This window comes from Scheffersomyces xylosifermentans (genome assembly GCF_036884685.1).
Source record: "Scheffersomyces xylosifermentans strain CBS 12540 chromosome Unknown RJT20scaffold_8, whole genome shotgun sequence".
NCBI lineage: Eukaryota > Fungi > Ascomycota > Pichiomycetes > Serinales > Debaryomycetaceae > Scheffersomyces > Scheffersomyces xylosifermentans.
In genome coordinates, this window is record NW_027042946.1 from 780,372 (window position 1) to 804,250 (window position 23,879).

Genomic DNA, 23,879 nt, shown 5'->3' on the forward strand with positions numbered 1-23,879 from the left:
TGTAGTGGGCATGGTATTTCATGGTGTTCTCATCGGTTTTTGACATATGATGGAATTGTGCTTGTATTCTGTGCTCGGTGCAATGTGCTATGTGCTATGTTCAATTTAGTCTCTATTTCTGTTTCGGTTGTGTTGTTTATCTGTAGACTCTATGCTCTATGCTCTCCCTCTCGCTCCCTCTCGTAGTATCTCCCGCGCTAAAAATTAGTTTCATCTCACCATATTCCTAATGTCTCTATCACTGTTATTACCGAGTCTCTCTCAGTCTCACTCAATCTCTCTCAATCTCTCTCTCTCTCTTCAGTCTCTATCCCTCTCTTACTTGAACTAACTCTCTTGTGCTCTCTGTCACCACAGCTGTCGCTATCCCTCCCTCCGATGCCTATTTTCCTTCTGTCTCTCTTCTCTCCCATTATGTCTCCTTCCATACCTCCCTCTTCCCTCCCTTCTTCCCTATGCCTCACCTCCCTCAACCCTCACTGTCTAACAAACCTCCCGCAGAAACATCCTCCTCCTCCAAATTTCTCATTTCTCATTTCTCCGTTCTCAGTTTTTCTAAGCACCAGAAAAAATTGTTTTGATTCTTCAAAAAGGCAGCAAGTGTTGACAGCAGAGTGTCATTGTAGTAGCAACAGTCCGCAAAAGAACACGAGGAAACATCACCACAGCGCAGTACCAGCCACTAGTACTGTAGGCATAGACATTTACCGAGAAATTGCACCTAAAGCGAGACACACCCGCCATTAGTTTCCTCCTTATTGTTGCAGTTTAAGTCCAGTAAAACTAATACGCTACCGCAACGAGTAACAGTCCGAGCCAACAGTTGAAGAAAGATCCCGGATTGGATATAGAAAGCGCTTATAACTTTGTTATTGCTGTCGTTACAAAACTGATAGTAATACCTATTATTGTAGTTTGAATACCGACAGAATACTGACAGTGGTCAGCGAGAGTCTGGCAATATCAAATAGTTTGAACAAGCCTTGTTGATCGCTTTGAATACATCAGCATATTACAAAGACTCTGAAGCCGATATCAATAGAGTATAGATATTGACACCAAACAAGAGTGAAGTGATAAGTTTAAGTTATTTCGGTTACATTAGCTACTTCCCTTTAACGTCATTATATAACTGTTCACGACCAAGGATCATCATTCCCTGTGATCCCGTTATTCATTGCCACCTAAGTTGCCATTGCCAAAAGGCGCCATCGACGACAATTACTACAATCAACAGCGGCATTCAAGCAAATAAATTACCTTTGTCGTAAGTTGTTTCCAGATCGTGAAAAACGTTGAAACTTAATTTCCTTGAAATTATTCATCATCGTCTTCATCGAAACAAAATAGAATACTATTAGAATTTATTGGCTATTACTTTGTCGATTTAAACCATTCTAAACTTCGAATTCCCATCCTCATATAATCATCAAAATGGATTCCCTTCTTGACTTTTCGAAAGACCTAGACATTGCTCTCTTCGACCGAGTCGTGGACTCGTTCTTTAAAGGGTCAGGTGCCGACCAACAAAAGGCTCAAGCAGTCTTGAATCAATTCCAAGAACATCCAGAGTCTTGGAAAAGAGCCGACCAGATCCTTTCGAACTCCTCGAATGCACAATCGAAGTACATCGCCCTTTCCTGCTTGAACAAATTGATTCAATACCGTTGGAAGACTATCCCAGAGCCAGAAAGGATTGGTATTCGTAATTTCATCGTCAACATGATTATCTCTCTTTGTGACAACGAGCAGGTGTTTGAAACTCAAAGAGCTCTTATCAATAAGATTGATTTGACACTTGTCTCTATTCTTAAGCAGGAATGGCCACACAACTGGCCTCAATTCATCCCAGAAATCGTCTTATCTTCTCGTTCTAGTTTTAACGTTTGCGAAAACAATATGATTATCCTTAAATTACTCAGTGAAGAAGTCTTTGATTATTCACAGGATCAATTGACACAGGCTAAGGCTCAAGCTTTAAAAACTTCCATGAAGGCAGAATTCGAGGAGATTTTCAAGTTATGTTACGAGGTTTTGGACAAGACATCTAAACCTTCCCTTATTATCTCAACTCTTAATGCTCTTTTGAAGTACATCCACTGGATTCCATCCAACTATATCTTCCAAACTAACTTGTTGGACTTGCTCCTGACTAAATTCCTTGCTCCTCCTGATACTAGAGCTGTTGCACTCAAATGCTTAACGGAAGTGGCATCATTGCACGGTCCAGACAATGAAGAAAAGTTTGTTATTCTTTTCAAGAATACTATGGAGCAAATCTATACTATCATCCCAACGGACACGAATCTTAAACAGTCATACCAAGTTGCATCTCTGAATGACCAGTCATTCTTACAGGATTTGGCCATGTTTCTTTGTACCTTCTTGGGAAATCACCTTCTTCCATTGGAAAGGACTGATGCTTTGAGAGACCTTTTACTCAATGCCTTATTCTACTTGTTAGAGTTGTCACGTATTGACGAAAGAGAATTATTCAAGACCTGCTTGGATTTCTGGTCATCATTTGTTCATGAGTTGTTCCTTGAAATCCAAAATTTACCAAAGAACGAGTTAACTCCTCTCATGCAATTAAGTTATGGCAGCTCATTAAGAACCTCTGGCGGAGCTCCAGATCCTGCCATTTTGGCCAAGTTTCCATTGAGACAGCACAAGTACGCCAAGATCCTCTCTAAACTTAGATTGGTCATCATTGAGAATATGGTGAGACCAGAGGAAGTTCTTGTTGTTGAAAACGACGAAGGTGAAATTGTTCGTGAGTTTGTTAAGGAAAGTGACACTATCCAGTTATACAAGTCTATGAGAGAAGTATTGGTATATTTAACCCATTTGAATGTTGTTGACACAGAGCAAATTATGAGCGAGAAACTTGCCAGACAGATAGATGAAAGTGAATGGTCATGGCAAAACATTAACACTTTATGTTGGGCAATTGGATCCATATCTGGTACCATGAATGAAGATATGGAGAAGAGATTCTTGGTGTCTGTAATCAAGGATTTGTTGTCCTTGACTGAAATGAAAAGAGGCAAGGACAACAAGGCTGTTGTTGCATCAAACATTATGTATATTGTTGGTCAATATCCTCGATTCTTGAAGGCACATTGGAAGTTCTTGAAGACAGTCGTGAATAAGTTATTCGAATTCATGCATGAAACTCACGAGGGTGTTCAAGATATGGCTTGTGATACTTTCATCAAGATCACTACCAAGTGTAAGAAGCATTTTGTCGCAGTTCAACAACAGGAACGTGAGCCCTTCATTAATGAGATCATCAGAAACATCCAAACAATCACAGAGGACTTACAGCCACAACAGGTGCACACCTTCTATGAGGCATGTGGTATTATAGTTAGTGCCCAGACACAGAAGGATGCCAGAGACAAACTTTTGGGTGAGTTAATGGCTTTGCCTAATATGGCATGGAGTGCTATCATCGAGCAAGCGGGCCAAGACCCACAACTTTTAACTAATACTGACACTGTCAAGATCATTGCTAACATTATCAAGACTAATGTGTCGGTATGTAAAGCATTGGGTCCAGGATTTTACTCTCAATTGGGTTTAATGTATGTTGACATGTTATCATTATACAAGGCAGTTTCCTCCATGATTTCCGATTTAGTCGCAAAGGACGGATTAATTGCCACAAAGACGCCAAAAGTCAGAGGATTAAGAACTATTAAAAAGGAAATCTTGAAAATGATTGAGACATACATTAACCAGGCGGACAATTTGGAAGAAATTGTTCGTGACTTGGCTCAACCTCTTTTCGCTGCTGTCTTGGAGGACTACAGTAGTAACGTCCCAGATGCAAGAGACGCAGAAGTATTGAACTGTATGACCGCTTTAGTTTCTAAAGTTGGTCATTTAATTCCAGAGGGTGTGGTTCTCATCTTGCAGAACGTGTTCGAATGTACTTTGGATATGATTAAGAATGACTTCATTGAATACCCAGAGCATAGAGTTGAGTTTTACAAATTGCTTAAAGAGATCAACTCAAAGTCTTTCCAAGCATTGTTACAATTATCGGGAGATGCATTCCAATCTCTTATAAATGCTGCTTTATGGGCTTTCAAGCACAATAACCGTGATGTAGAAGACAATGGTTTATCATTGACATTGGAGTTAATTGAAAACGTGGAAAAGTTGGGAGATACCCCCTTCACTAAAGCATTCTACGTCAATTTCTACTTCCAAATCTTGTCCGACACCTTCTATGTCTTCACCCAGCCTGACCACAAGGCTGGTTTCAGATACCAATCACAATTATTGGCCCAGCTAATCCATTTGGTTGAAGACAACGTAATTAAATACCCATTGTACACTTCTGAACAGGCTCCAGATGGCACGACGAACTCGGCATATTTGAAGCAATACTTGGCTCAACTATTGTCATCAGCATTCGATAATTTGCAGAAGGAGCAGTTGATTAACTTCCTTAACGTATTGACTACAGTATACAATGATTTGCATAAATTCAAGGCTACTTTGAGAGATTTCTTGGTTCAATTGAAGGAATTTGGAGGTGATCCAACCGATTACTTATTTGCCGAGGATAAGGAGATTGAAAGAAGAGAGCAGAATAGACTTCAACGTGAAAAGGACTTGCAAGTCGGAGGTTTAATTAAGCCTTCCGAAATGGATGATGATTAATTGCCTTGATGAACTTCTATCATCCCTACCTTAGATCTATGGGCGTCTTCTATTTGCAGAACTATCGCCTATCCTGTCCCTGTATCAATATTATAGCATAATGTTAGATTCAACATACCTAACAGAATTTTTATCCCAGTTTCAATGGAGAATCGTCATGTCCAGTAGACGACTTACGTCTCCAGCTTGTTAATATTGTTTTTCCTACTGTTTGATTTTAATTTTTATCCTCTACTATATACTACATCTTTACAATTATCACAAGGTTTGGGCGTCATCGTGTGGAAGATGACGTATGAACAAGCTACAGAATCATTGTAGCGAAGAAGATGTCCAACCTAATAGCAATACCTTATATATAACATATATACGTGTATATCACAATAAAAGCGTCTTTACTAAAAACTATCACCAAGAATACCGAAAGGGGCGGTCATTCGACACCAAATTTTAACTTTTCACCTCTGTAACACTCCATGTAGCAGATGAGCATCTACTTGAGCCTTTCGCCTCCATTCACATAATTCCACCACCCAACTATGCCCCCCAGCTCTCTCTTAACTTATTTTTACTTCACTATACAAGGAGTTACCCGGCAATGGAAGACTCTTGGACTTCACTTTTCGCCTTTTCGCACTACCTTTTTCAAACCAGCACTTATAAATGACAATTAGAAAATTTTCATTATTGTGATTTAGATCTTCTTCTTCATCGCCAGAAGATCGATTTCAAAATCGTACATGGTTCTTGCCTTTTACCAGAACCATCCGGGAATTGTCTTCATTTACAAATGGTGTATCAAACTAGTTTTTGGAACCTTTGCCTTTGGTTCAAATTGCAGTTTCTGCATTTGGCTGGCATTGTTGTTGAGGGCGTGGCCTACTATGAGAATGGTGGCAACGCCAGCAGTAACAACCGTATTCAGCGGGACGCTGAAGAACATCGACTTATTTTCAGGCTTGATGTTCTGTGGCCAGAACTCAAGTGTGAAGGAGACAATGTTCTAAAACTCTAGTAAATTTCTCTTTTTATAGCTTATAGCTTTATAGCTTTTGTATAGCAATTATATAGTGTGGCGAGATGCAAGGACTAAATAAAGAATGGACGAGTTGTTCAATAAAGACTGAACTTGTTTCATCTATGTTCCAGCAATAAGAGAGCAGCTTTATCTTGGTAATTTTGCACTATCGACCCCTCTAACAATGAATGGTGTTTCTTATAAATTTCACTACTAATGTTCCAAAAAAAGTGCTTGAGGTGAACATCTCAAGTACTGGAAAATGTGTATATCTGTAGCAATTAAATTGAATGTGTATCTTTCAAACTGTAGGTATTCAGTGGTATGATCAGTGGTATGATCCGATTACTTTGTATCCGTTGTTTGTAGTTCGTTGATCATGGTGCTTTGTCTCCGTCGTTTCGGTGATGACGAAGGCAACTCATTATATACTTTTCGCAGCTAAAATATATTTTGTTCAAAATAACATCTTGATATAGGAATGTAATATACATCTTGATACATGCCTATAATGACTAGCTCCAGCATAGCTTCTCCCATAAAACTATGACAGGTAAATTTGACTTATTGGGGAAGATAGTCTGTTCTTAGTACTGTACTTTTATCTTTCTCCTCACTGAGGGAAGTCTTCTATATACCTACATCAACAACAACCGTTTCATAAAGCGTGTTTCTTCTAATATGTACATTATGGAACAACTTCGATTTCTTTCTATTTACATGCCGTTCTTGATATCGTTAAGCGACTTTCCATAAAGCTTGGTGGCATCAAGTACCCTTACAAATGCTCTGGCAGGGCCAGGGATCTGTCCCTTGACTACCAAGATTCCTGCTTCTCCATCTGCGTGCAAAACTTCATTATTATAAACTGTGCAATTGTTTCCTCCCATTCTACCGGCCATCTTCTTTCCCGGTAAAACTCTACCAGGATCTTGATTACCACCCATACCACCAGCGGATCTATGAGCTTTAGAAACACCATGAGAAGCGTTCAAACCAGCAAAGCCATGTCTCTTCATCACACCAGCAAATCCCTTTCCCTTGGATACAGCCTTAACATCTACAAGTTGGCCAACAGCAAAGTAATCAGCCTTTAATTCTGTACCAACGGGTATCAAGCCAGATTCGTCCCTAACTCTGAATTCGCCGATATTTTGCTTTGGAGATACGCCTGCGGCAGCAAATTTGGCCAATTCCTTTTCATTTACGTTCTTAAGCTTGTCGACTTGTCCAAGCAATACCGACCAGTATCCATCTGACTCCAAGGTCTTGTGCTTAATGACCTCACACGAGTCTATTTCAATAACTGTTGCAGCAAATTGTTCTCCCTTTTCGGTGAACCATGTAATCATACCTCTCTTTATACCCAACAATCCAGGTCTTCCCAATAAGCTTTTACGCAAGTTCGAAACCTCCAAGGAGTGGTTGATAACTGGAGCCTCACTTCTCATAGAAGGAATTGCATGAATTGATGTGATTTGGGCTACATTTCTTGTGAAAACAAGGCCATTTCCGCCCATGAAAAGACTCCCGCTCTTACGGCCAACGGCCCATATACTATTATTCATACCGTCTACGATCTTCTACAAGTATATGAGGAGCCAAGGTCTACTGTTCTTACAATTCGAACACCACTTCAGGAATTTTTCACTTTAACAAAACGAATTTTTTGGTCGTTAAAAGTTTGCTGGTTACCTGCAGGAGTCACTTTAAAGATCTTCTATTTAGTATTGCGGCATAGATGTATATTAGTTGTAGGGGAATAGGTAAAGCATGGGACTAAATTTCTCTAGGTGGATTTAAATAAAGGTTCCATAGTGTTGAGTAGACTTGAGCTCTCCAATGAATCTACCTATTATGTTTTTTTAGAAGCTAGACGTCAATTACTATGCTTTTGATAAACATGCTATTCTTTACAAGATCTCTCTAAGTTAAGATCATATGATACTATGCAGTTCTAAGTTAAAAAGAGCCTTGCCGCAAAAACATGAATATACCATTCTTGGTATATCTTTGTTTAGGATATATAAGACAAAGTACAAACTAGAGTTCCTTGATAAGTTGCTACAAGCATGAGACTAATAATTTCTCTCTAGTTCTCTCCGAAAAATCCTACAAAAATTACGGACCAGATAATTTACACGAATATAATGTATATACAAGGAATGACGTAAATATATGGATACATAGCCAAAGAAGAGCTCCGAAAACACCCTTCTCCACTACTTGATCTTCTTCTCCTTCAATTTGATCTTCTCGTCGTCTACAAATATACCCTTACCCTTGTATGGCTCAGGTTTCTTATGTTCTCTGATCACAGCAGCAAATAACTTGACTTGTTGCTTGTCAGTACCTTCAATGACCAATCTAGTAGGACCAGGAGATGTGACAGTTAAACCCTTTGGAATTACCAATTTAGGTGTGTAAGGCAATCCGATCTTAAGAGAAACCAACTTTTCACCGTTCTTTCCATTTTCAAGTAACCCTCTGTAACCCGTACCGACGAACTTTACGATGGCTAAGTGACCTTCAGTTGTTCCAATAAGGTTATTTTGCAAAAGAGCCCTTACTGTCCCCCACATTGATCTTTGGACCTTCTCTTCGGGGTTTTCTACTGTAACGGTAATGGAGTTCGAATGATCGTCATGGCTGATTTGAATGAACTTCGGAACTGCTGTCTTCAAAGTTCCTTTTGGGCCCTTGATGACCACCTGACGGTCAAGAAGGTAGTTGTCTTTTCCTCTGGAAAACGACTTGCAGAATTCCAATGGAATGTCTTCTACTGTGCATTGTACCTCTTCACTGAGTTTTATTGGTAGCTTACCGATATGTGAACGAGCAGCGGTTGACGAAGCAAAACCACGAGTTGAAACAAACCCGACTCGAGCCGATATTCTCGAAAACATGGTCTACGATCGAGAAATGCAAATATGTTCGAGTTATAAGCCCAACGCTATATCTAAAACCACCACTTTACTTCATTCCACACGATTTTCACTAAAAGTAGAAAACTGAAAAATTTTGGTTTGAACAAAAATTCAGTCACGTGCACAAAAGAACATGATATAGCACGTGACCAATCTTCTCAATAATTTTTCACTTTTTGATGGCATCTCTCAGTTAAAGAAGAGAGATGATGGAGATGACTATTGAAGTTCATCTCTTGTTTGAATAGCAATAGTTTACTATTATACTTGTATATCAACAAAATGGTGAGGGCTTTGAAACATCATGAACAGAAGTTGTTGAAGAAAGTCGACTTTCTCGACTGGAAACAGGACCAGGGTCACAGAGATACCCAGGTAATGAGAACTTATCACATTCAAAACCGTGAAGACTACCATAAGTATAACAAAATTTGTGGTGAAATCAGAAAATTAGCACATAAATTGTCGTTATTACAGGCCACGGATCCATTCAGAATAAAGCACGAACAGTTGTTGTTGGAAAAATTGTACAATATGGGTGTTTTAGCCACCAAATCCAAGATATCCGATTTGGAAAACAAGGTAACTGTCAGTGCCATCTGTCGTAGACGAATAGGTGTAGTCATGTGTCGTCTCAAGATGGCCGAAACTGTGAGCGACGCAGTGACTTTCATAGAACAAGGACATGTAAGAGTCGGGCCAAATGTGATAACGGACCCTGCTTACTTAGTAACCAGAAATTTGGAAGATTACTTGACTTGGGTTGACACTTCCAAGATCAAGAGAAACTTGCTTAAATACAAAAACAAGATTGATGACTACGACTTGGCATAGTCTTAACAAACAATAATTGCATAATTTTCTACCCTTTGGTAGTTTATAGAAAGAAACAGGGTTTCATCGAATGTACAATAGCGTAACATAAGTTAAGATTGTAGAAGAGCGAGTATATAGAAATCGTCCCAGTGGGCATGATGTTTTCTTTGTAGCTTTATAGAACCATTGGATTCCTTGGATATAATATATCTCTAGACGGACTCATCGAAATTATTTTGCATCTTGAATTTGCATCAATTCAAAAAATTAGATACTAGTAACCAATTCTTGCGAAAAGTGACACCCAAATGCTCCATCATGTTTACAGAATTCCAAAACTAGAAGTTCATATTTGCAGGTGCAGCGAGAAGTCGAAGAAGTCTTCCAAGTATCCAAAGCCTTGGGGTCAATAATATTCATTGTCGTTTCCTCGTCTAAGTTAGCGTATTTTCCAGACGAACCCTACGTCATCTCGCTAAAGACTCGTGTTTCATATACACCAATTCATACACAACTACAAACATACTGAAACAGCTGACGTCTCTTACACCCCCACATGAAACATATTAGAATGCAAAATCCGTTCTGCTCTCACATCTCCATCCTCATGTACATGATCTTAAATCAACACTCCCCATTTCAACCATTCGAGATGACTACTTCTACCGGAATTTCACAATAGCGGTCGTAAGCAACTTCTCCAAGTTCTGTTTGCGTTCTCTTGTTAAAAGTTCAATAACCTTCTAAACGACTAAGCTTTAGTGCTCAAGTACCAGGAATTGAAACCCTATGGACAGCACCTGCATATTACAGGCGGGTTTACATCATATGTGTAGTTTCCCAATTGGGAACAACAGGCATATAGCCATTTATAAACTGCCCTTCACGCGTCAAATACGCACATGTTTATACAGCACTTACGTAAACAATGCAAGCCCCGCTGCATCAACGTGTGCCGAATCGGGAAGGATATTTAGCATGGGCACTATATTTAGCATGGCCTACACATGCCATGGTGAGGAAAAGGGGTTGGTTAGAGTACATTCAGGAGGTGTGGGTAGTACAACGGGGATTCCAAGAGGGTCATCTGGAGACTCAGTAATGGCGAAAGGGTCAATGTTTGTTTAAGATAGGAGACGCGAAGAGAGAATGCTAGATTCTCTAGCGGCTTCATTAGTTTAACATTCACAGGTTCTTGGCTATTGTTACAGGAAGCTTGTCCTTAGAGTGCATAATAAAACAATGTAGAGGTACACAACAATTTCTGCTATGTGACGTGATATGATGTAGTCTAAAAAGTGGTAGATTAGACGTTGAAAGGTTGTTGCAAGGGGGCACGCAGTTCTGTAGTGGTGTGCGAGATGGTGAAGAGGTACAAGCTTGCATCATTGATGTGGCTATCTGCTTGGGGAAGTGAGAGTACAAAGCGAGTAATTAGTTGTAAGGCGAAACTGCGAACAGGCCGAGTGTTTGAACGGACTAAATAGCGGGATAGTCCCAGCATACGGCAAGATGGTGCTTGCATTTACCAAGGGCTACAACGCTTCGTCGTATTCTCATAATTTATTATTAGAGTTATTAATATTATTAATGTAAACTATATTATTAGTATTTACTGATATTATTGGCGACTATTATTAGTGCTATTATTGGAGATAGCAAGAGTTCTCCATCATGATGGGCATTCTAATTGGATACTGTTATTAATATTATTCGCAGCAAATAATATCGGCAACACGCGTAAGTGGTGATACCGATGAAGAGACTGGAGATCGTGGTGTAGTCGATTTTGGGATCTTGATTTAGCGGTGACAATAAGACCGCAGAATGCCAAGAAGAGTAGAAAATGGGGAATGAATTTAGAGAAAATACCCATTGTAGAGGTAGCTGGCAGCCTTTGAGCGATATTTACTTAAACGTCGTCTTGAGATATCATGACCTATGTTAGTTTCTAGTTTAGATCCACTAATTTGTTATTGAGGGCTCCAACATGAATATACTACGCATCTACATATAAAGAGAACACACACACCTCCACCCCACATGGATTGCTGCATTATTATCCGTTAGAAGTTTAGAGACGTGTTTATGACACTGTTTCTCCTAAGCAGATCGTCAGTAAACTCTAACTCTTTACGTAGCACTGCACTGTCCCCTTTCGTCCATTCGGCTCGTACCATTTTGGCGGTCGCTGTGACTTTCGCTGTTGGAATCGGTTTCATTGTCAGTATGAATCCGCTCCCCTCTTGCAGTTGATTTCCGACATCTCTATTTCTATTTCTATTGTTCATTGTTAGTATCTCAGATCGCTTTGTCTGTAATGGTTAGTAGATACCCTCATTAGCTCAATCTGAGCCCGCTCGTCCCTGTTTTCACTGTTTCACTGATTTCTCTGTAAGCTTCTCTCTTCCGATTTCTTTGCACTGACTGGTACCAACACCGTACCTTAATTAATACCTGATACGATACAAACATAACGCACTCAATACATCTATCAGTACACATATTTATATACGCCACTTCTTCATTAACTTAATATACTTCTGACTCTCAATCCACTGTCTACTAACTTCACCTTTCAATCATTATTATACTCCACTTTCTCTATCATCTCTATCATCTCTATCATCTCTAACTTTTCTAATTTCTCCATCTTCTCTATATTCCTTTCATTCTCTTTGTGCTCCTTTCTCGCTACATCTTTCTCTACCCCCTTCTCGTTCTACCCTCGCTCTACGCTCTCACCACCTCACTGAATACTCCCACCTTGTTCCCTCACCACTCACCCACCCGGCCAAAACAAAAACAACCACAACACAAATCAGTCGTGAAAACGCTAAATTTTTTTGGGAGGTGTTCTTTTTTTGGTAGCAGGTTACAGTATTATTATTACTATTATTGTAATATTACTGTTGGTTGTATTATTATTATTATTATTATTATTATTATTATTATTCTTATTCTTATTATATTATTCCATTACTATTACTGCTATTACTGCTATTACTGCTATTACTGCTCTCTCTACTCTTACTACAATCACAGCTTTTACTGCTGGTACCGCTATTCCTCCTAATCTTATTATTCCGACAGCTAAGTTATTATTAGGTTTTGGTGGCTGGTTCCTGAAGTTTATTGGCTCTGACTCCTTCATTCTACTGGTTTCCTGTAGTACCGCTGGCGTCCATTTTTCTCAGAGTGTGGTGGACTATTATTACTACTACTACTACTACTACTACGTTCTATCTGGTACAGTTAGTCTGCACATTTTGTCAGTACGATTTTTGTTCGTTTGGGAATCACATTTTTGTGTATTTGTATTTATTGTTCCCCGTTTGTCTTTTTGGGTTCTTTTTTTTTATCATTTGTATCTTGTGTCAATACTGTTGTTGATCGAGTTTGTGTGTATACCCGTGAACTAGGATCTTCTGGCTGTTGTCGGTCCTCCCCCACACGGTATCCATAACATCGATAAAAATTACCACCAATAACACCCGATCCAGTCGGTCTCCAAATACACCACACCTCGTCCACATCCCCGTCAGCTTCGAAGTATCAGCGGCTGCTGTGTCCATACATCCATCACTAGTCACCGCCATCAGAGTCGTGGTCGTCGTGTAAACATACGTTTCGAAATTTGCCTGAAATCACATACTCGAAGCAGAAAATCCACCAGCTATCGAATAATCCCAGACTTTCAATCATCGTAGTTCCCATCGTGTCGTCATCATAATAAGCGCTTGATCACAAGTGACATAATCTCGTTCACCAATCACTCCAATAAATAGGACCGGTTTATCGTATGTCCCTTGAAATCACTACAGATTACTGTTTTCCATCCGTATTTACTTGCTTGAAGGTTGATCTGTCATTCACAACTTTGCTGGATTCCACAACCTTCACCCATCAAAACAGACTACAACAAAGCAGTGATAGTACTCCCAAAGTTCGTTACAGTCATAATAATTGTCTCCTAAAACTCCCGCTTATCAAGCTCCCAATTCCAACTAATAAGTCATTCTTTTATAATATAACCTACCATGATGAACCCTTCTAACAACACCAACTTCACAAACCAATCCACATCCAACAATATACCAACTTCATCATCTCCCAAAAAGGGCTACAGATCCAGTAGAGCACTTTCTCCAGAAACCGAATTGAACTACTTCAATGATGTACCTTCTCCGAGTCACAGAGCCCACACAGCACCAATTCTAACCCATACGAGGAATAAATCACAACCAGCATCTGCTTCCAACCAGATTTTCCAACCAATAAATCATCAAGACTTCAATCCGTCGTACAATAACAATGTTAGTAATGCCACACAACAGCAACCCCGTCAATTGAATGGCATCTCTTCTCAGAGACCGCAACAAATACAAAAAGGAGCTCCCCAGTCATATCAACAATCTCAACATCCCAATTGGACTGCTTTGATACCTCCAATGCCAACAAAACCATCTCCATCATATAGCCCTGTCACTAACAGTAATATTGGTAGTAACAGTAATAATAATAGTACCAACACCACCAATAGCAGTCATAATGACTTCTTCTTTGAAGGAAATGCACTGTCTTCTTCCCAAAGTCAGCAAAAGTACCAAAAAATACCAACGACTCAAGTTAATGGAATAACAGGGAAGGGTATTACTACAAGTAGCGCCAATGCATCATCGTCTGCGGCCAATTTGAAGGTACAGCATCGTCATTCTATTGCTATTTCACCAAATTCACAAAAGGCCAACAATTCCAGCTTCAATTATAATAGCAGTAGCAATACCAACGATTCGTCGCAATTTCAACGACCGCCACTTCCCGTTTCCAGCAAATCTAGTAGCAATACCAACAGCAAAACAAGCTCACCTGAGCCAGGTGATCGCTCGCAAACCAAGAAAACAACTCGCCGAAAAGCCAGAAAGGTATGTAGTCAGTGTGGTCTAGATATAACCGGGCAGTTTGTTAGAGCTCTCCACAATGCATATCACGTTGAGTGCTTCACCTGCTTTGAGTGTGGAAATCAATGTTCGTCCAAATTCTTTCCCTATGAAGTCATGGTGGATGATGTCAAAACACAAGTTCCCTTGTGTGAGTACGATTACTTCAAGAAGCTTGATTTGATCTGTTATACTTGTAATAATGCATTAAGAGGACCTTACATTACAGCCTTGGGAAACAAATATCATTTGGAGCACTTCAAATGTGCAGTGTGTCATAAGGTGTTCGAGTCTGACGAAAGTTACTATGAACACGAGTCGAATATCTACTGTCATTATCATTATTCCAAATTATATGCATCTCATTGTGAAGGCTGTCAAAGTTCAATTGTCAAGCAGTTTGTCGAATTGTTCAGAGGAGGAAGAAACCAACAATGGCATCCAGAGTGTTACATGGTACATAAATTCTGGAACGTTTGCATAATGGCGGATTCAGTAGGTCTTCAAAAGTCCTTTGGAATTTCAGAGAGTGACTTACTATACCTCAGAGAAATGGAATTAAATACGAATAGTAATAATGGCGGTTCTCAAAATTCTGGTATCGACCCCAATTTGTTGATATCCATAGAACAGCAGATAGAAAATGTTGTAATGAAATGTTGGCTTACACTTTCAGGTTACGAAGAGACCACAGCCACTTGCATTAGTGATATGTTGTTAAACGCATGTACTGGGAACCAGGCTGTTGGTATAATAGTAACTGGAAAATTGATTTTAAACGTCGAGGTGTTATTCAATGCACTTGACAGTGTGCTCGAGTTCTGTGACAAATCTACCCCTTTACTTCAAGAATCCCAAGCAAGGCAACAGCAATTACAACCACAGTTATCCCAGCATCAAAATGATCTGGATTCGTCATTCAAGCTCGAAGAGGATTACTTCCAGCCTCTCAAAAAAGAACCAAGAAATATATCTGGCAAAATTATGAGCTATTTGGCCATACTCCGTAAATCCAAACAAATTCAACAATCTGGCAGTTTGTCTGCTGAACTTCTCTCAGTCATAACTGGATGTGCACATTACCTCAAACTCCTCATAAGAATTGGTCTCAATAACGCTCTCAGAGTCAATAAGCTTTTAGGTACAACTGCTGCAACCGACAAATTCTTGAAACTCACGTCAGAGTATGAAGCATTGAACAAGACGGTGGATGACCAAGAAAATATAGGGTTGATCACTTCAAAGTTAGCAATTCCTGCAAAATCTACCGATGCATGCGTGGTGTGTTCGAAAAGTATTGAAAAATCCTGTGTCAAATATGAAAATAAGAGATGGCACATTAAGTGCTTCAACTGTAGTTCATGCTCCAGAAATATACCCGCAGAAGAGTTTGAGGACACCCAAATTGACACAAGTAGTCAACGGCTAACCTGCAAAAGATGTGATGTTGATATGGAGTCAAAGACAGGTGGTTTCGATCTTGTCAGTGATCTTTCTCAGTTAGTTTACCTATTAAAGATTGCGCTTTCTAGACTGAGAACAGTTATGAAGGTGGAATTTACCAGAAGACCATCGCAACCAGTAGTAGAACAAATTCCAAGACCTGCAGAAGAAGTCAAGAGACAGCATGTCGCTGAAGACAACTACTCAAAGACACTTAATGACGTGACGAGACTTAGAACAAGGAGACAGAGTCAGAAGTTATCGAATTCGATCAAACAGAATGCGAGAAAATCAGTTATTTTAGAGGCTCCAGAAGCAAACAAAGCCAGACAGGATGACTTGAAGTTTACAAATTTGACTGATGAGAATATTGCTGAAGATATGGCTGAGATAAGCTTTGATAATCAAGGGACTTCTCCTAGTAAGGACGATAGCCTGCCATTGAAATCATCAAGCAGGAATTATAGCAATTCTTCGCAGCTCTCCTACTTACCTCAACAACGTGAGAATGAGCATTTTGCAGTAAAGAAATCACTTAAGATAAGGGATGAGCCTCAGAGGCAATTGGCGGCAACTCATATTGATAGAACTTCCGATTTGTTGAAGAATGAGAAATCATTAACCTTGGATGATATTCCAAGAATCGTAGCAGCGGAACAAGCTCGTGATCAGCGTCCAAATGCTTTCAAGCACCACCATAACTTGTACCAACGCCAAAACCATATGCTGAGTGTCAAGACGAGTCCTTCAATGGCAACTCCAGCAAGTGCATTGGACAATGTGTTGACTGTACCAGTTGGTGGAAGCAATGGTAATAGTAGTGGAGGTTTACCAAAGAAGCAGAAATACTACTCAGAATTGAACAAGGGCGAGCACTTTATTATGAGACATATTGCCGTGGAAGCTCTCAGTCAGATGTCAGATAATAAGTACAATAAGGAAGAACTCCTTGGTCTCATTCAAACTAAAAAGCTGCCCACATTTTGGGATAAATTCAAGTTTGGAGGAAATGACAAGAAAGATAAGCATATGGGTGTTTTCGGCGTTGATCTCCAGGATTTGACCAAGAAGTTTGGAGTAGACTCTGACTTAGGTGTGGGTCCTTCTCGCTTGAGAATTCCTATAGTTGTCGATGATATTATAAATGCGTTGAAACAGAAGGATATGTCTGTTGAAGGTATTTTCCGTTTGAATGGTAATATCAAAAAACTCAGAGAGTTGACCGATCAAATTAACAAGAATCCCTTAAAATCGCCAGATTTCTCTATCCAAACAGCTGTTCAATTAGCGGCACTAATGAAGAAATGGTTGAGAGAGTTACCAAACCCTTTATTAACTTATAATCTCTATGAGTTATGGATCTCCTCTCAACGGGAAAACAACCTTGTTCTTAAAAAGAGGATTCTTCAGTTGACTTATTGTATGCTTCCTAGGAGTCACCGTAATCTTGTCGAAGTCTTGCTTTACTTCTTTAGTTGGGTAGCTTCTTTTGCTGAAATCGATGAAGAAACAGGCTCAAAGATGGATATCCACAATCTCGCCACCGTTATTGCACCTAATATCTTGTTCTCTAAACAGTCCAACCAGCAGGATATGCACCCCCAAGTCGGAGATACTTATTTCCTTGCTATTGAGGTTGTAAACCAATTAATTGAAGTTCATGAAGAGTTAAGTATCATTCCAGATGATTTGCTCGTTTTCTTCGACAAGTGTGGATTTAGCGCTGATGCTTCTGAGAATATTACAACAAAAGAGATCATGCATAGAATCGACAAATCACTCAAAGATAATAATAAGTTCTTCCAAAACTTTGAATCCACTCATCCAGAGGGTATCTCAAATCAGGAGGTGCGGACGAATACAGTGTCGAGAGGCCATTCTAAGGTTCAGATTGAGTCACATGGAGAGACGTCCATTGTGTAAAACGGTTAGATCAGAAATGTGACACATCATGCTTGTACAGTGTGTTCAATTTTGCGCTCCTTCCACCACTTTCCTTATCCTGCTTGAACACACGAGTGTATAAGTGAGTATGTATGTATATGTCAGAATAGTTAGTCTCAATGTATTAATAATTGTATTAGATGAACTCGTCAATGTGTTCAATATGTTCAATATGTTCAATAGAGTAAGACAGACGACAGAGGTCTCTGTTTTAGGCGGAAAATTTTCTAATATTCGATTTATTTCCAATTATCTTGACTACCACTACTACTACTACCACTACGACTCCTTCTCATTGGTTATCCCGTACTATCTTCTCCTAACACAACCCATCCATCCCATTCATACATTATACTGCAAAAATATGAGAAGATGCAAAAAATTGGTTTGCCGGCATACAGCTGTCTCGTGCGACCACAGTAAAAAGTGCAGGTTTCCTTCCATATTGCAGATTATTCATTCAATGAAGCTTTGTAAGAACAGTCTTCATTGATTAGGGATTATAATAGACTGACTATAACAAAGGTTAGAACTGAGAAAGAACAACAGAACTTGCTTGAAAGTGTTCATAGTAGGCTAATTTTGCTAGCATTCAAATTTTGCATAAAATTCTCTAATAAAAAAAACATATTGACATGTCGTTGACTGCTGATGCGTTTAAACAAGTGATTCAAGAAAGACTCCAAGCAAGCTTGGTCCAGGTAGAAGACATGTCTGGAGGCTGTGGACAAGCATTTGCTGTGATAATAGTATCTAGCGTCTTCCAGGGAAAGAATAAGCTTATGAGACACCGTATGGTGAACACAGCTCTCAAGGAGGAGATTGCATCAATTCATGCCTTCACCCAGAAGGGCTTCACCCCAGAAGAATGGACTAAGCAAGGTGGAAATTTGTAGTAAAGAAGTACTAGGCAAGAAACTAGCAAAATTTGTGGAAAGTTACGTCATCGTCATATTTAGTTCTCATTAACTATATTTTAATAAATGTATAATATTAGTATCCACCGTGGTTCATAGTTGAAAGCACTTCACAATGGGTAGACTACAGTCGTATTACAGTAGTATATTTATAAGCATACACAAATGGAACCTAGCACAAATGGCATCTAATGTTCTTCTAGAGTCGACTATGCCTCTAGGCTTTGCATGGTTCTATCTATTTTTATAGCATGCATATTTCTTTGATTCTATAACTCTTTTCAAAGTGCATTTCTTCCATATGAAGCAGAGTATCGTTTCATGATACCAGCCCATAAAACAACCAAAACCCCAAACATTAAAACTATGAGAAGAGGCATTATCTTCATTCCAATGTCGCTGGATTCTGCGATAAGCCCAATCAAAAATGGTAGACCAGCTGCTCCTCCACCACCAAACGCACATACAAACCCAATGCCAGAGGTATGGTACTTTGGCGGTAACACCTTAATGGAAGTTACAATTGTTGTAGGGAAAATCGGTCCTACAAACAAGCCTGTGAAAAATACCGTAATGAACAATAAAACCGTCATTTTAGACCCAGCAAATATCCAGAAGAATAGATAACCAATAAATGAACCAAGTATGTATACAAAGTTGGCTAATAACTCCGTTTTGAAATAGTGGGCAGTGACGAATCCCAATACGATTCTACCAACAGTTAACCCAAACCAAAATGATGTGGCCATATAGGAAGCCATTTTGTAGGGTAATTTATTGACCCGAATAAGATAAGTTATGATCCAAGTTCCGAAGGAAACCTCTCCACCAACATAGATAAACAAAATGAGTGCAAATATCCAAACTAATCTCGATTTGAGTGCTCCTAGCAACGTTACAGATGTTTCTTCTTGTACTGAGTCACTTGAGTTAACTTCATTATCAGAGATTTCCACACTCAATTTCTTGAAGCTCTCCAATTCTATATGTTCTTCATCCCTATTCTTAGCATCACATCTCTTACGAGATTCATGCTTCATTTGAGCCACGAATTTGTACTTTTTGGGGGTCTCATACTTGAATGTCAATATCAACATTGACACACAGAAACCACCGATTATAGATAACACTATGTAGAAATGGTTCCATGCCCAAGGGTTTTCTTTGCGCTCTAACAAGTGAGTAATCAATGGTGGGGAGATCATACAACCAATTCCATAGCAACCATGCAAAATGCCTAATAGTTGGTTTGAATCATGAAGGCTACCGACCCAACCATTTAAACCGGCATCCAAAGACCCGAATCCTATACCTCCCATGAAATAACATACACAGAATACCAAAAATGGGGGTCGTGTAGACTCTATCAAGTATCCAAAGGTCATTACGGTAGATCCCAATACTACTACACCTCTAATTCCAAGGGCTTTATGAGTGAAATCGTTCAGAAGAGCCATTACAAAGTATCCAGATACTGAAAAGACAAATACTAGACTGATTTGGAGATCGTTAACTTTATAATCCTGCTGTAGCACAGGAATAATCGTGCCCATAGTCTGTTCCGCTAGCCCAAACAAGATGAACATGGTATATGATGCAAGGATTTGGAGCTTGAGCAAGTTGCTCGAACGCCAGTTGATGGAGTCTACGTATATGAGTTCGTCATCAAAGATTATGCTGAATTTTTCCTTTTTAGAAAAGGCTGGGTCTATACCTAAGGAGGTCTCTGTTGAAGATGAAGAGGGCTCCGAAGGAGATTCATTTGGTTCGAAGTCGATATCGATGCTGCTGAGTCGTTGCGATTCCACGGGTTTGGCCAGGCTCATTTGTGATGAAGCAAGTGAAGTTTTGTTGTGTATGTCCTATTTGAGTCTCCACGAAATAAGAAGACAGGTGAATTTTTCACTAACTTTCCACTTGCACTATCCGGGTTTAACTTAAGGCAAGTGAAAATCTCCACCAGATGCTATGACAAACACTGCCGTACCACACTCTTCAAAAAATAGCAGGTGCAAACAGGTGTACGTCAAACCTCGTAAAATCATTGCGATTATTTTCCACTGCATCATAGCACGATATGGCATACGTTAATCCAGCAGAGGGAAAGGGAGACAGACGGATACAGAGACAGCCGGAGAGAGAGCTGCTTGGGACTAGCTTCAATAGTGTGGGGCATCGCACTTGATGGTTACACTTCCCGATTAGGAAACAGAACAGACTTGTGAATTCCGCTCTCATAGTGTTTGATATGGGCTGATAGTAGGGGAGTTAGTATGAGTGCAGTGGTGGTGGTGATAGTGGTAGTGGTAGTGGTAGTGGTAGTGGTAGTGGTAGTGGTGAGTGGTGAGACTCAAGTAATCAGTAGTCGTTATTATAAATGGCGATGTTGTAGTCAGTAGTAAGTAGTAGTGGTGGGTGGTAAGTAAGTAGTAAGTAGTGACAGCTCATGGTAAATGGTAAGTGGTAAGCGGTGAGGAGATAGTAGTAAATTGTGAATGGTAAGTACTAAGGACGAAGTACAAAGTTGTAAGCACTAAGTGCTAATCAACAGTTAGCAGTCAACCATAGTTAAGTAATATGGAGACATTTCTACCAACCACTCGCAATGCTATGGAGCTGATGGAAAATCAGATTTGCAGCCGATGCGGCTAAAATGGATACATTAGGAGGTAACTACCGTTATCATGTTCTATGTATGCATATTTGGAGACTGTGTGTTTGTATTTTTGTATGTGTAAGTTTCTGTATAAGTTTGTTTGCATGCTTATATGTCTTATAGTATGTGTAGGCATGTGTAGTAGGATGTGTACATATGTGTACGTATGTGTGTGTAGCGTTGCACGCTAATTTGTTTATGCACCCCACTAACTTGCACCTTATTCTGTGCTTCATAATATGCCTACTTCGGTGATTGACGAACTCTTTATAAGGTTCTTCTATAATACTTCAATATTGCAGCCACAGACAAGAAGTTCTTGTTAGATGTCAAACCATTACCATCATGTTTCTGGTTCCTTGTCTCCGTTATCTCATTCCCCACTCTTACTGCCTCCTTACTAAACACTCTTAACTAGCATGTATTGCCGGGCTTTTCTTGATTCCCGGTTGTGCCAAGCCTTTCGGGCCGTGTTCCGTTATTCTCTAAACAGTATGGAATAAAACGTGCTGTGGGATCAATATGAATGGAGACATATTCGTAACATATGAATATATATATAGATGTTGTAGTTCCCGGAGAAAGGCGCGGTTTATGCTTTTAGTGTAGATCTAGCATTCATCGTATCATACAGTTTTGGTACCTTCATTTTAGATTTAGCTTTCTCGTAGTTAGCATCTCTACTAGAATTAGTTCAACCGAGTTGTCTACACACTTTGAACAAATAAGACAAAGCTAACAGTCATGACAAAGGCGAACACTTCATTAGCTGAAACAAATCTCTTCAAGCCCATCGTCGTTGGCGATATTAAGCTTGCCCACAGAGTGGTCTTCGCTCCAACGTCCAGAGCTAGATCGGTGAATTTCACTCCAACCGATATAATGTTAGAATATTATACTGCCAGGTCAAAGTATCCCGGCACTTTGATCATTTTCGAGTCAGTTATGGGCTCTCGTACTGGAGGGTTGGCTGCATTCAAATCTGGATTGTGGTCGGACAAACAGAGCTCAGCTTTGAAGAAAATCACCGACGCTATCCATGCTAACGGCTCATATGTTTCTATACAATTATTTTCGCTGGGTCGTACTTCCAGCATCGACTTGTTGAAGAAGCACGGACAAGATTTTGCTGCACCTTCTGCTGGTCTCTACATGTCTGATACCCAGAGAATTAAGGCTGAAGAAAATGGACTTGAGTTGAGAGCCTTCACTGTTGACGAAATTCATAAAATCCAGGATGAATTTGTCGAAAGCTCTGTTAGAGCCTTAACGAAAGCTAATTTTGACTATATTGAAATACACGGAGGATCTGGCCATTTGGTTGAACAGTTCTTGTCACCGCTTTCTAACCAGAGAAACGACGAATACGGAGGAAGTGTCGAGAATAGATCAAGGTTCTTGCTTGAGTTGGTGGACAAGTTGTTTGACCATCCAGAGATCGGTCCTTCCAAGGTTTCATTGCGGTTGACACCATTCTCTGAACACAACGGAATGGTATATCCTGATGATATACCCCACAACGAAAACCCCACTCTTAAGGCTTGTGAATATATTGTCCAAGAATTGGAGAAGAGAAAACAGGAAGGTAAAGAAATTGCTTATTTCTCATTGCCTGAGCCAAGAGTTTCTGGATCCAGCGACATCGATCCAACAGGAAAGTCTAATGCTACTCTCATTGAGTCTTGGACTGGAGTTTTGGTAAGAGCAGGCGGGTATGGTACCAACTTCAAAGGAGATCCTACATTGATTAAATCCAATGTTCACCATTTGGTAATAGAGGGGAATGAAATATTGCACTATACCGATCTCATCAAGCATGTAAATGAAGACGACCGTACCATGATAGGATTTTCTAGGCCATTTGTTTCAAATCCTGATTTAGTTTCCCGTCTTGAGAAGGGTTTGAAGTTAGATCATTATGATAGAAGTACCTTCTATACCCATACTGTAGACGGGTATTTGACTTACGGTGAGTATAACAACGATGAGGAGCCCAGTCAAGTGAAATTTGACGAGAAGGAATTGCAGAGAGAGGGTATTCCATTGGAGTAGGTGGTGAAGGTGTGTTTCTGAGAAACACATAGAGTTATTATATTATAAGCTATTAGAGTCAAATAGATGATTAGAGTCCAATAGATGAATTAGAATAGACGTAGTTAGCTTCTGATGTAGTGGTTTTGTTCAATATGGGCGATTCAAAGCCTTGGATTACCAAATTGTCCTCGTTCAGCCTTTTTGGTTTAGGACAGCTGAATGGAGAACCTTCCGAATTTGTATTCATTCTATTTACAAAGCTATTTCTCATTCTCTTCAAATGGCTATTTCTAGTCATACTACATTTCATACGGAAATCCCTATGAGAATAGTCCATTTTATTTCTACGTCAGATGAACCTTTTACTTGTTTCTCGTTGGGGATTTCATCTTATACGATATTGCATCAATTCATATCATTATAAAGGTATTAAATCATATAAGGTAATGACTATGTTCTCTTCTTTTTCCACTTTGAATTACTTTGAATTTCTTCTTTACAATAACCAAT

The 23,879-nt window shown here is 39.6% G+C and overlaps 7 protein-coding genes across 7 annotated transcripts; 4 read left to right on the forward strand and 3 right to left on the reverse strand. All coding sequences in view use genetic code 12, as the record gives it.

Annotated features, from left to right (window-relative positions):
• Window positions 1-1,091: 1,091 nt before the first annotated feature.
• CRM1 (exportin) lies at window positions 1,092-4,822 on the forward strand. The gene has a single exon (XM_064921066.1). It carries the CDS (start codon window positions 1,435-1,437, stop codon window positions 4,672-4,674), a length of 3,240 nt encoding a protein of 1,079 aa, XP_064771983.1. The 5' UTR covers window positions 1,092-1,434; the 3' UTR covers window positions 4,675-4,822.
• A 1,534-nt stretch (window positions 4,823-6,356) lies between these two features.
• On the reverse strand, window positions 6,357-7,407 carry RJT20DRAFT_131343 (mitochondrial 54S ribosomal protein uL3m). Its single transcript, XM_064917985.1, has one exon. The coding sequence runs from the start codon at window positions 7,258-7,260 to the stop codon at window positions 6,409-6,411; it is 852 nt and encodes a 283-aa protein (XP_064771984.1). The 5' UTR covers window positions 7,261-7,407; the 3' UTR covers window positions 6,357-6,408.
• Window positions 7,408-7,783: 376 nt separating this feature from the next.
• On the reverse strand, window positions 7,784-8,851 carry MRPL6 (mitochondrial 54S ribosomal protein uL6m). Its single transcript, XM_064917986.1, has one exon. It carries the CDS (start codon window positions 8,596-8,598, stop codon window positions 7,915-7,917), a length of 684 nt encoding a protein of 227 aa, XP_064771985.1. The 5' UTR covers window positions 8,599-8,851; the 3' UTR covers window positions 7,784-7,914.
• A 50-nt stretch (window positions 8,852-8,901) lies between these two features.
• RJT20DRAFT_100158 (snoRNA-binding rRNA-processing protein) lies at window positions 8,902-9,453 on the forward strand (the record flags this gene model as incomplete). Its single annotated transcript, XM_064915615.1, has 1 exon — window positions 8,902-9,453. The coding sequence occupies one exon, from the start codon at window positions 8,902-8,904 to the stop codon at window positions 9,451-9,453; it is 552 nt and encodes a 183-aa protein (XP_064771986.1).
• A 4,022-nt stretch (window positions 9,454-13,475) lies between these two features.
• On the forward strand, window positions 13,476-18,658 carry LRG1 (Lrg1p; the record flags this gene model as incomplete). Its single annotated transcript, XM_064919957.1, has 2 exons — window positions 13,476-17,728; window positions 18,454-18,658. The coding sequence occupies 2 exons, from the start codon at window positions 13,476-13,478 to the stop codon at window positions 18,656-18,658; spliced, it is 4,458 nt and encodes a 1,485-aa protein (XP_064771987.1).
• An 84-nt stretch (window positions 18,659-18,742) lies between these two features.
• RJT20DRAFT_64224 (uncharacterized protein) lies at window positions 18,743-20,589 on the reverse strand. Its single transcript, XM_064921067.1, has one exon. It carries the CDS (start codon window positions 20,503-20,505, stop codon window positions 18,961-18,963), a length of 1,545 nt encoding a protein of 514 aa, XP_064771988.1. The 5' UTR covers window positions 20,506-20,589; the 3' UTR covers window positions 18,743-18,960.
• Window positions 20,590-21,802: 1,213 nt separating this feature from the next.
• RJT20DRAFT_131352 (uncharacterized protein) lies at window positions 21,803-23,487 on the forward strand. The gene has a single exon (XM_064917987.1). It carries the CDS (start codon window positions 22,080-22,082, stop codon window positions 23,385-23,387), a length of 1,308 nt encoding a protein of 435 aa, XP_064771989.1. The 5' UTR covers window positions 21,803-22,079; the 3' UTR covers window positions 23,388-23,487.
• The last annotated feature ends 392 nt before the right edge of the window (window positions 23,488-23,879 follow it).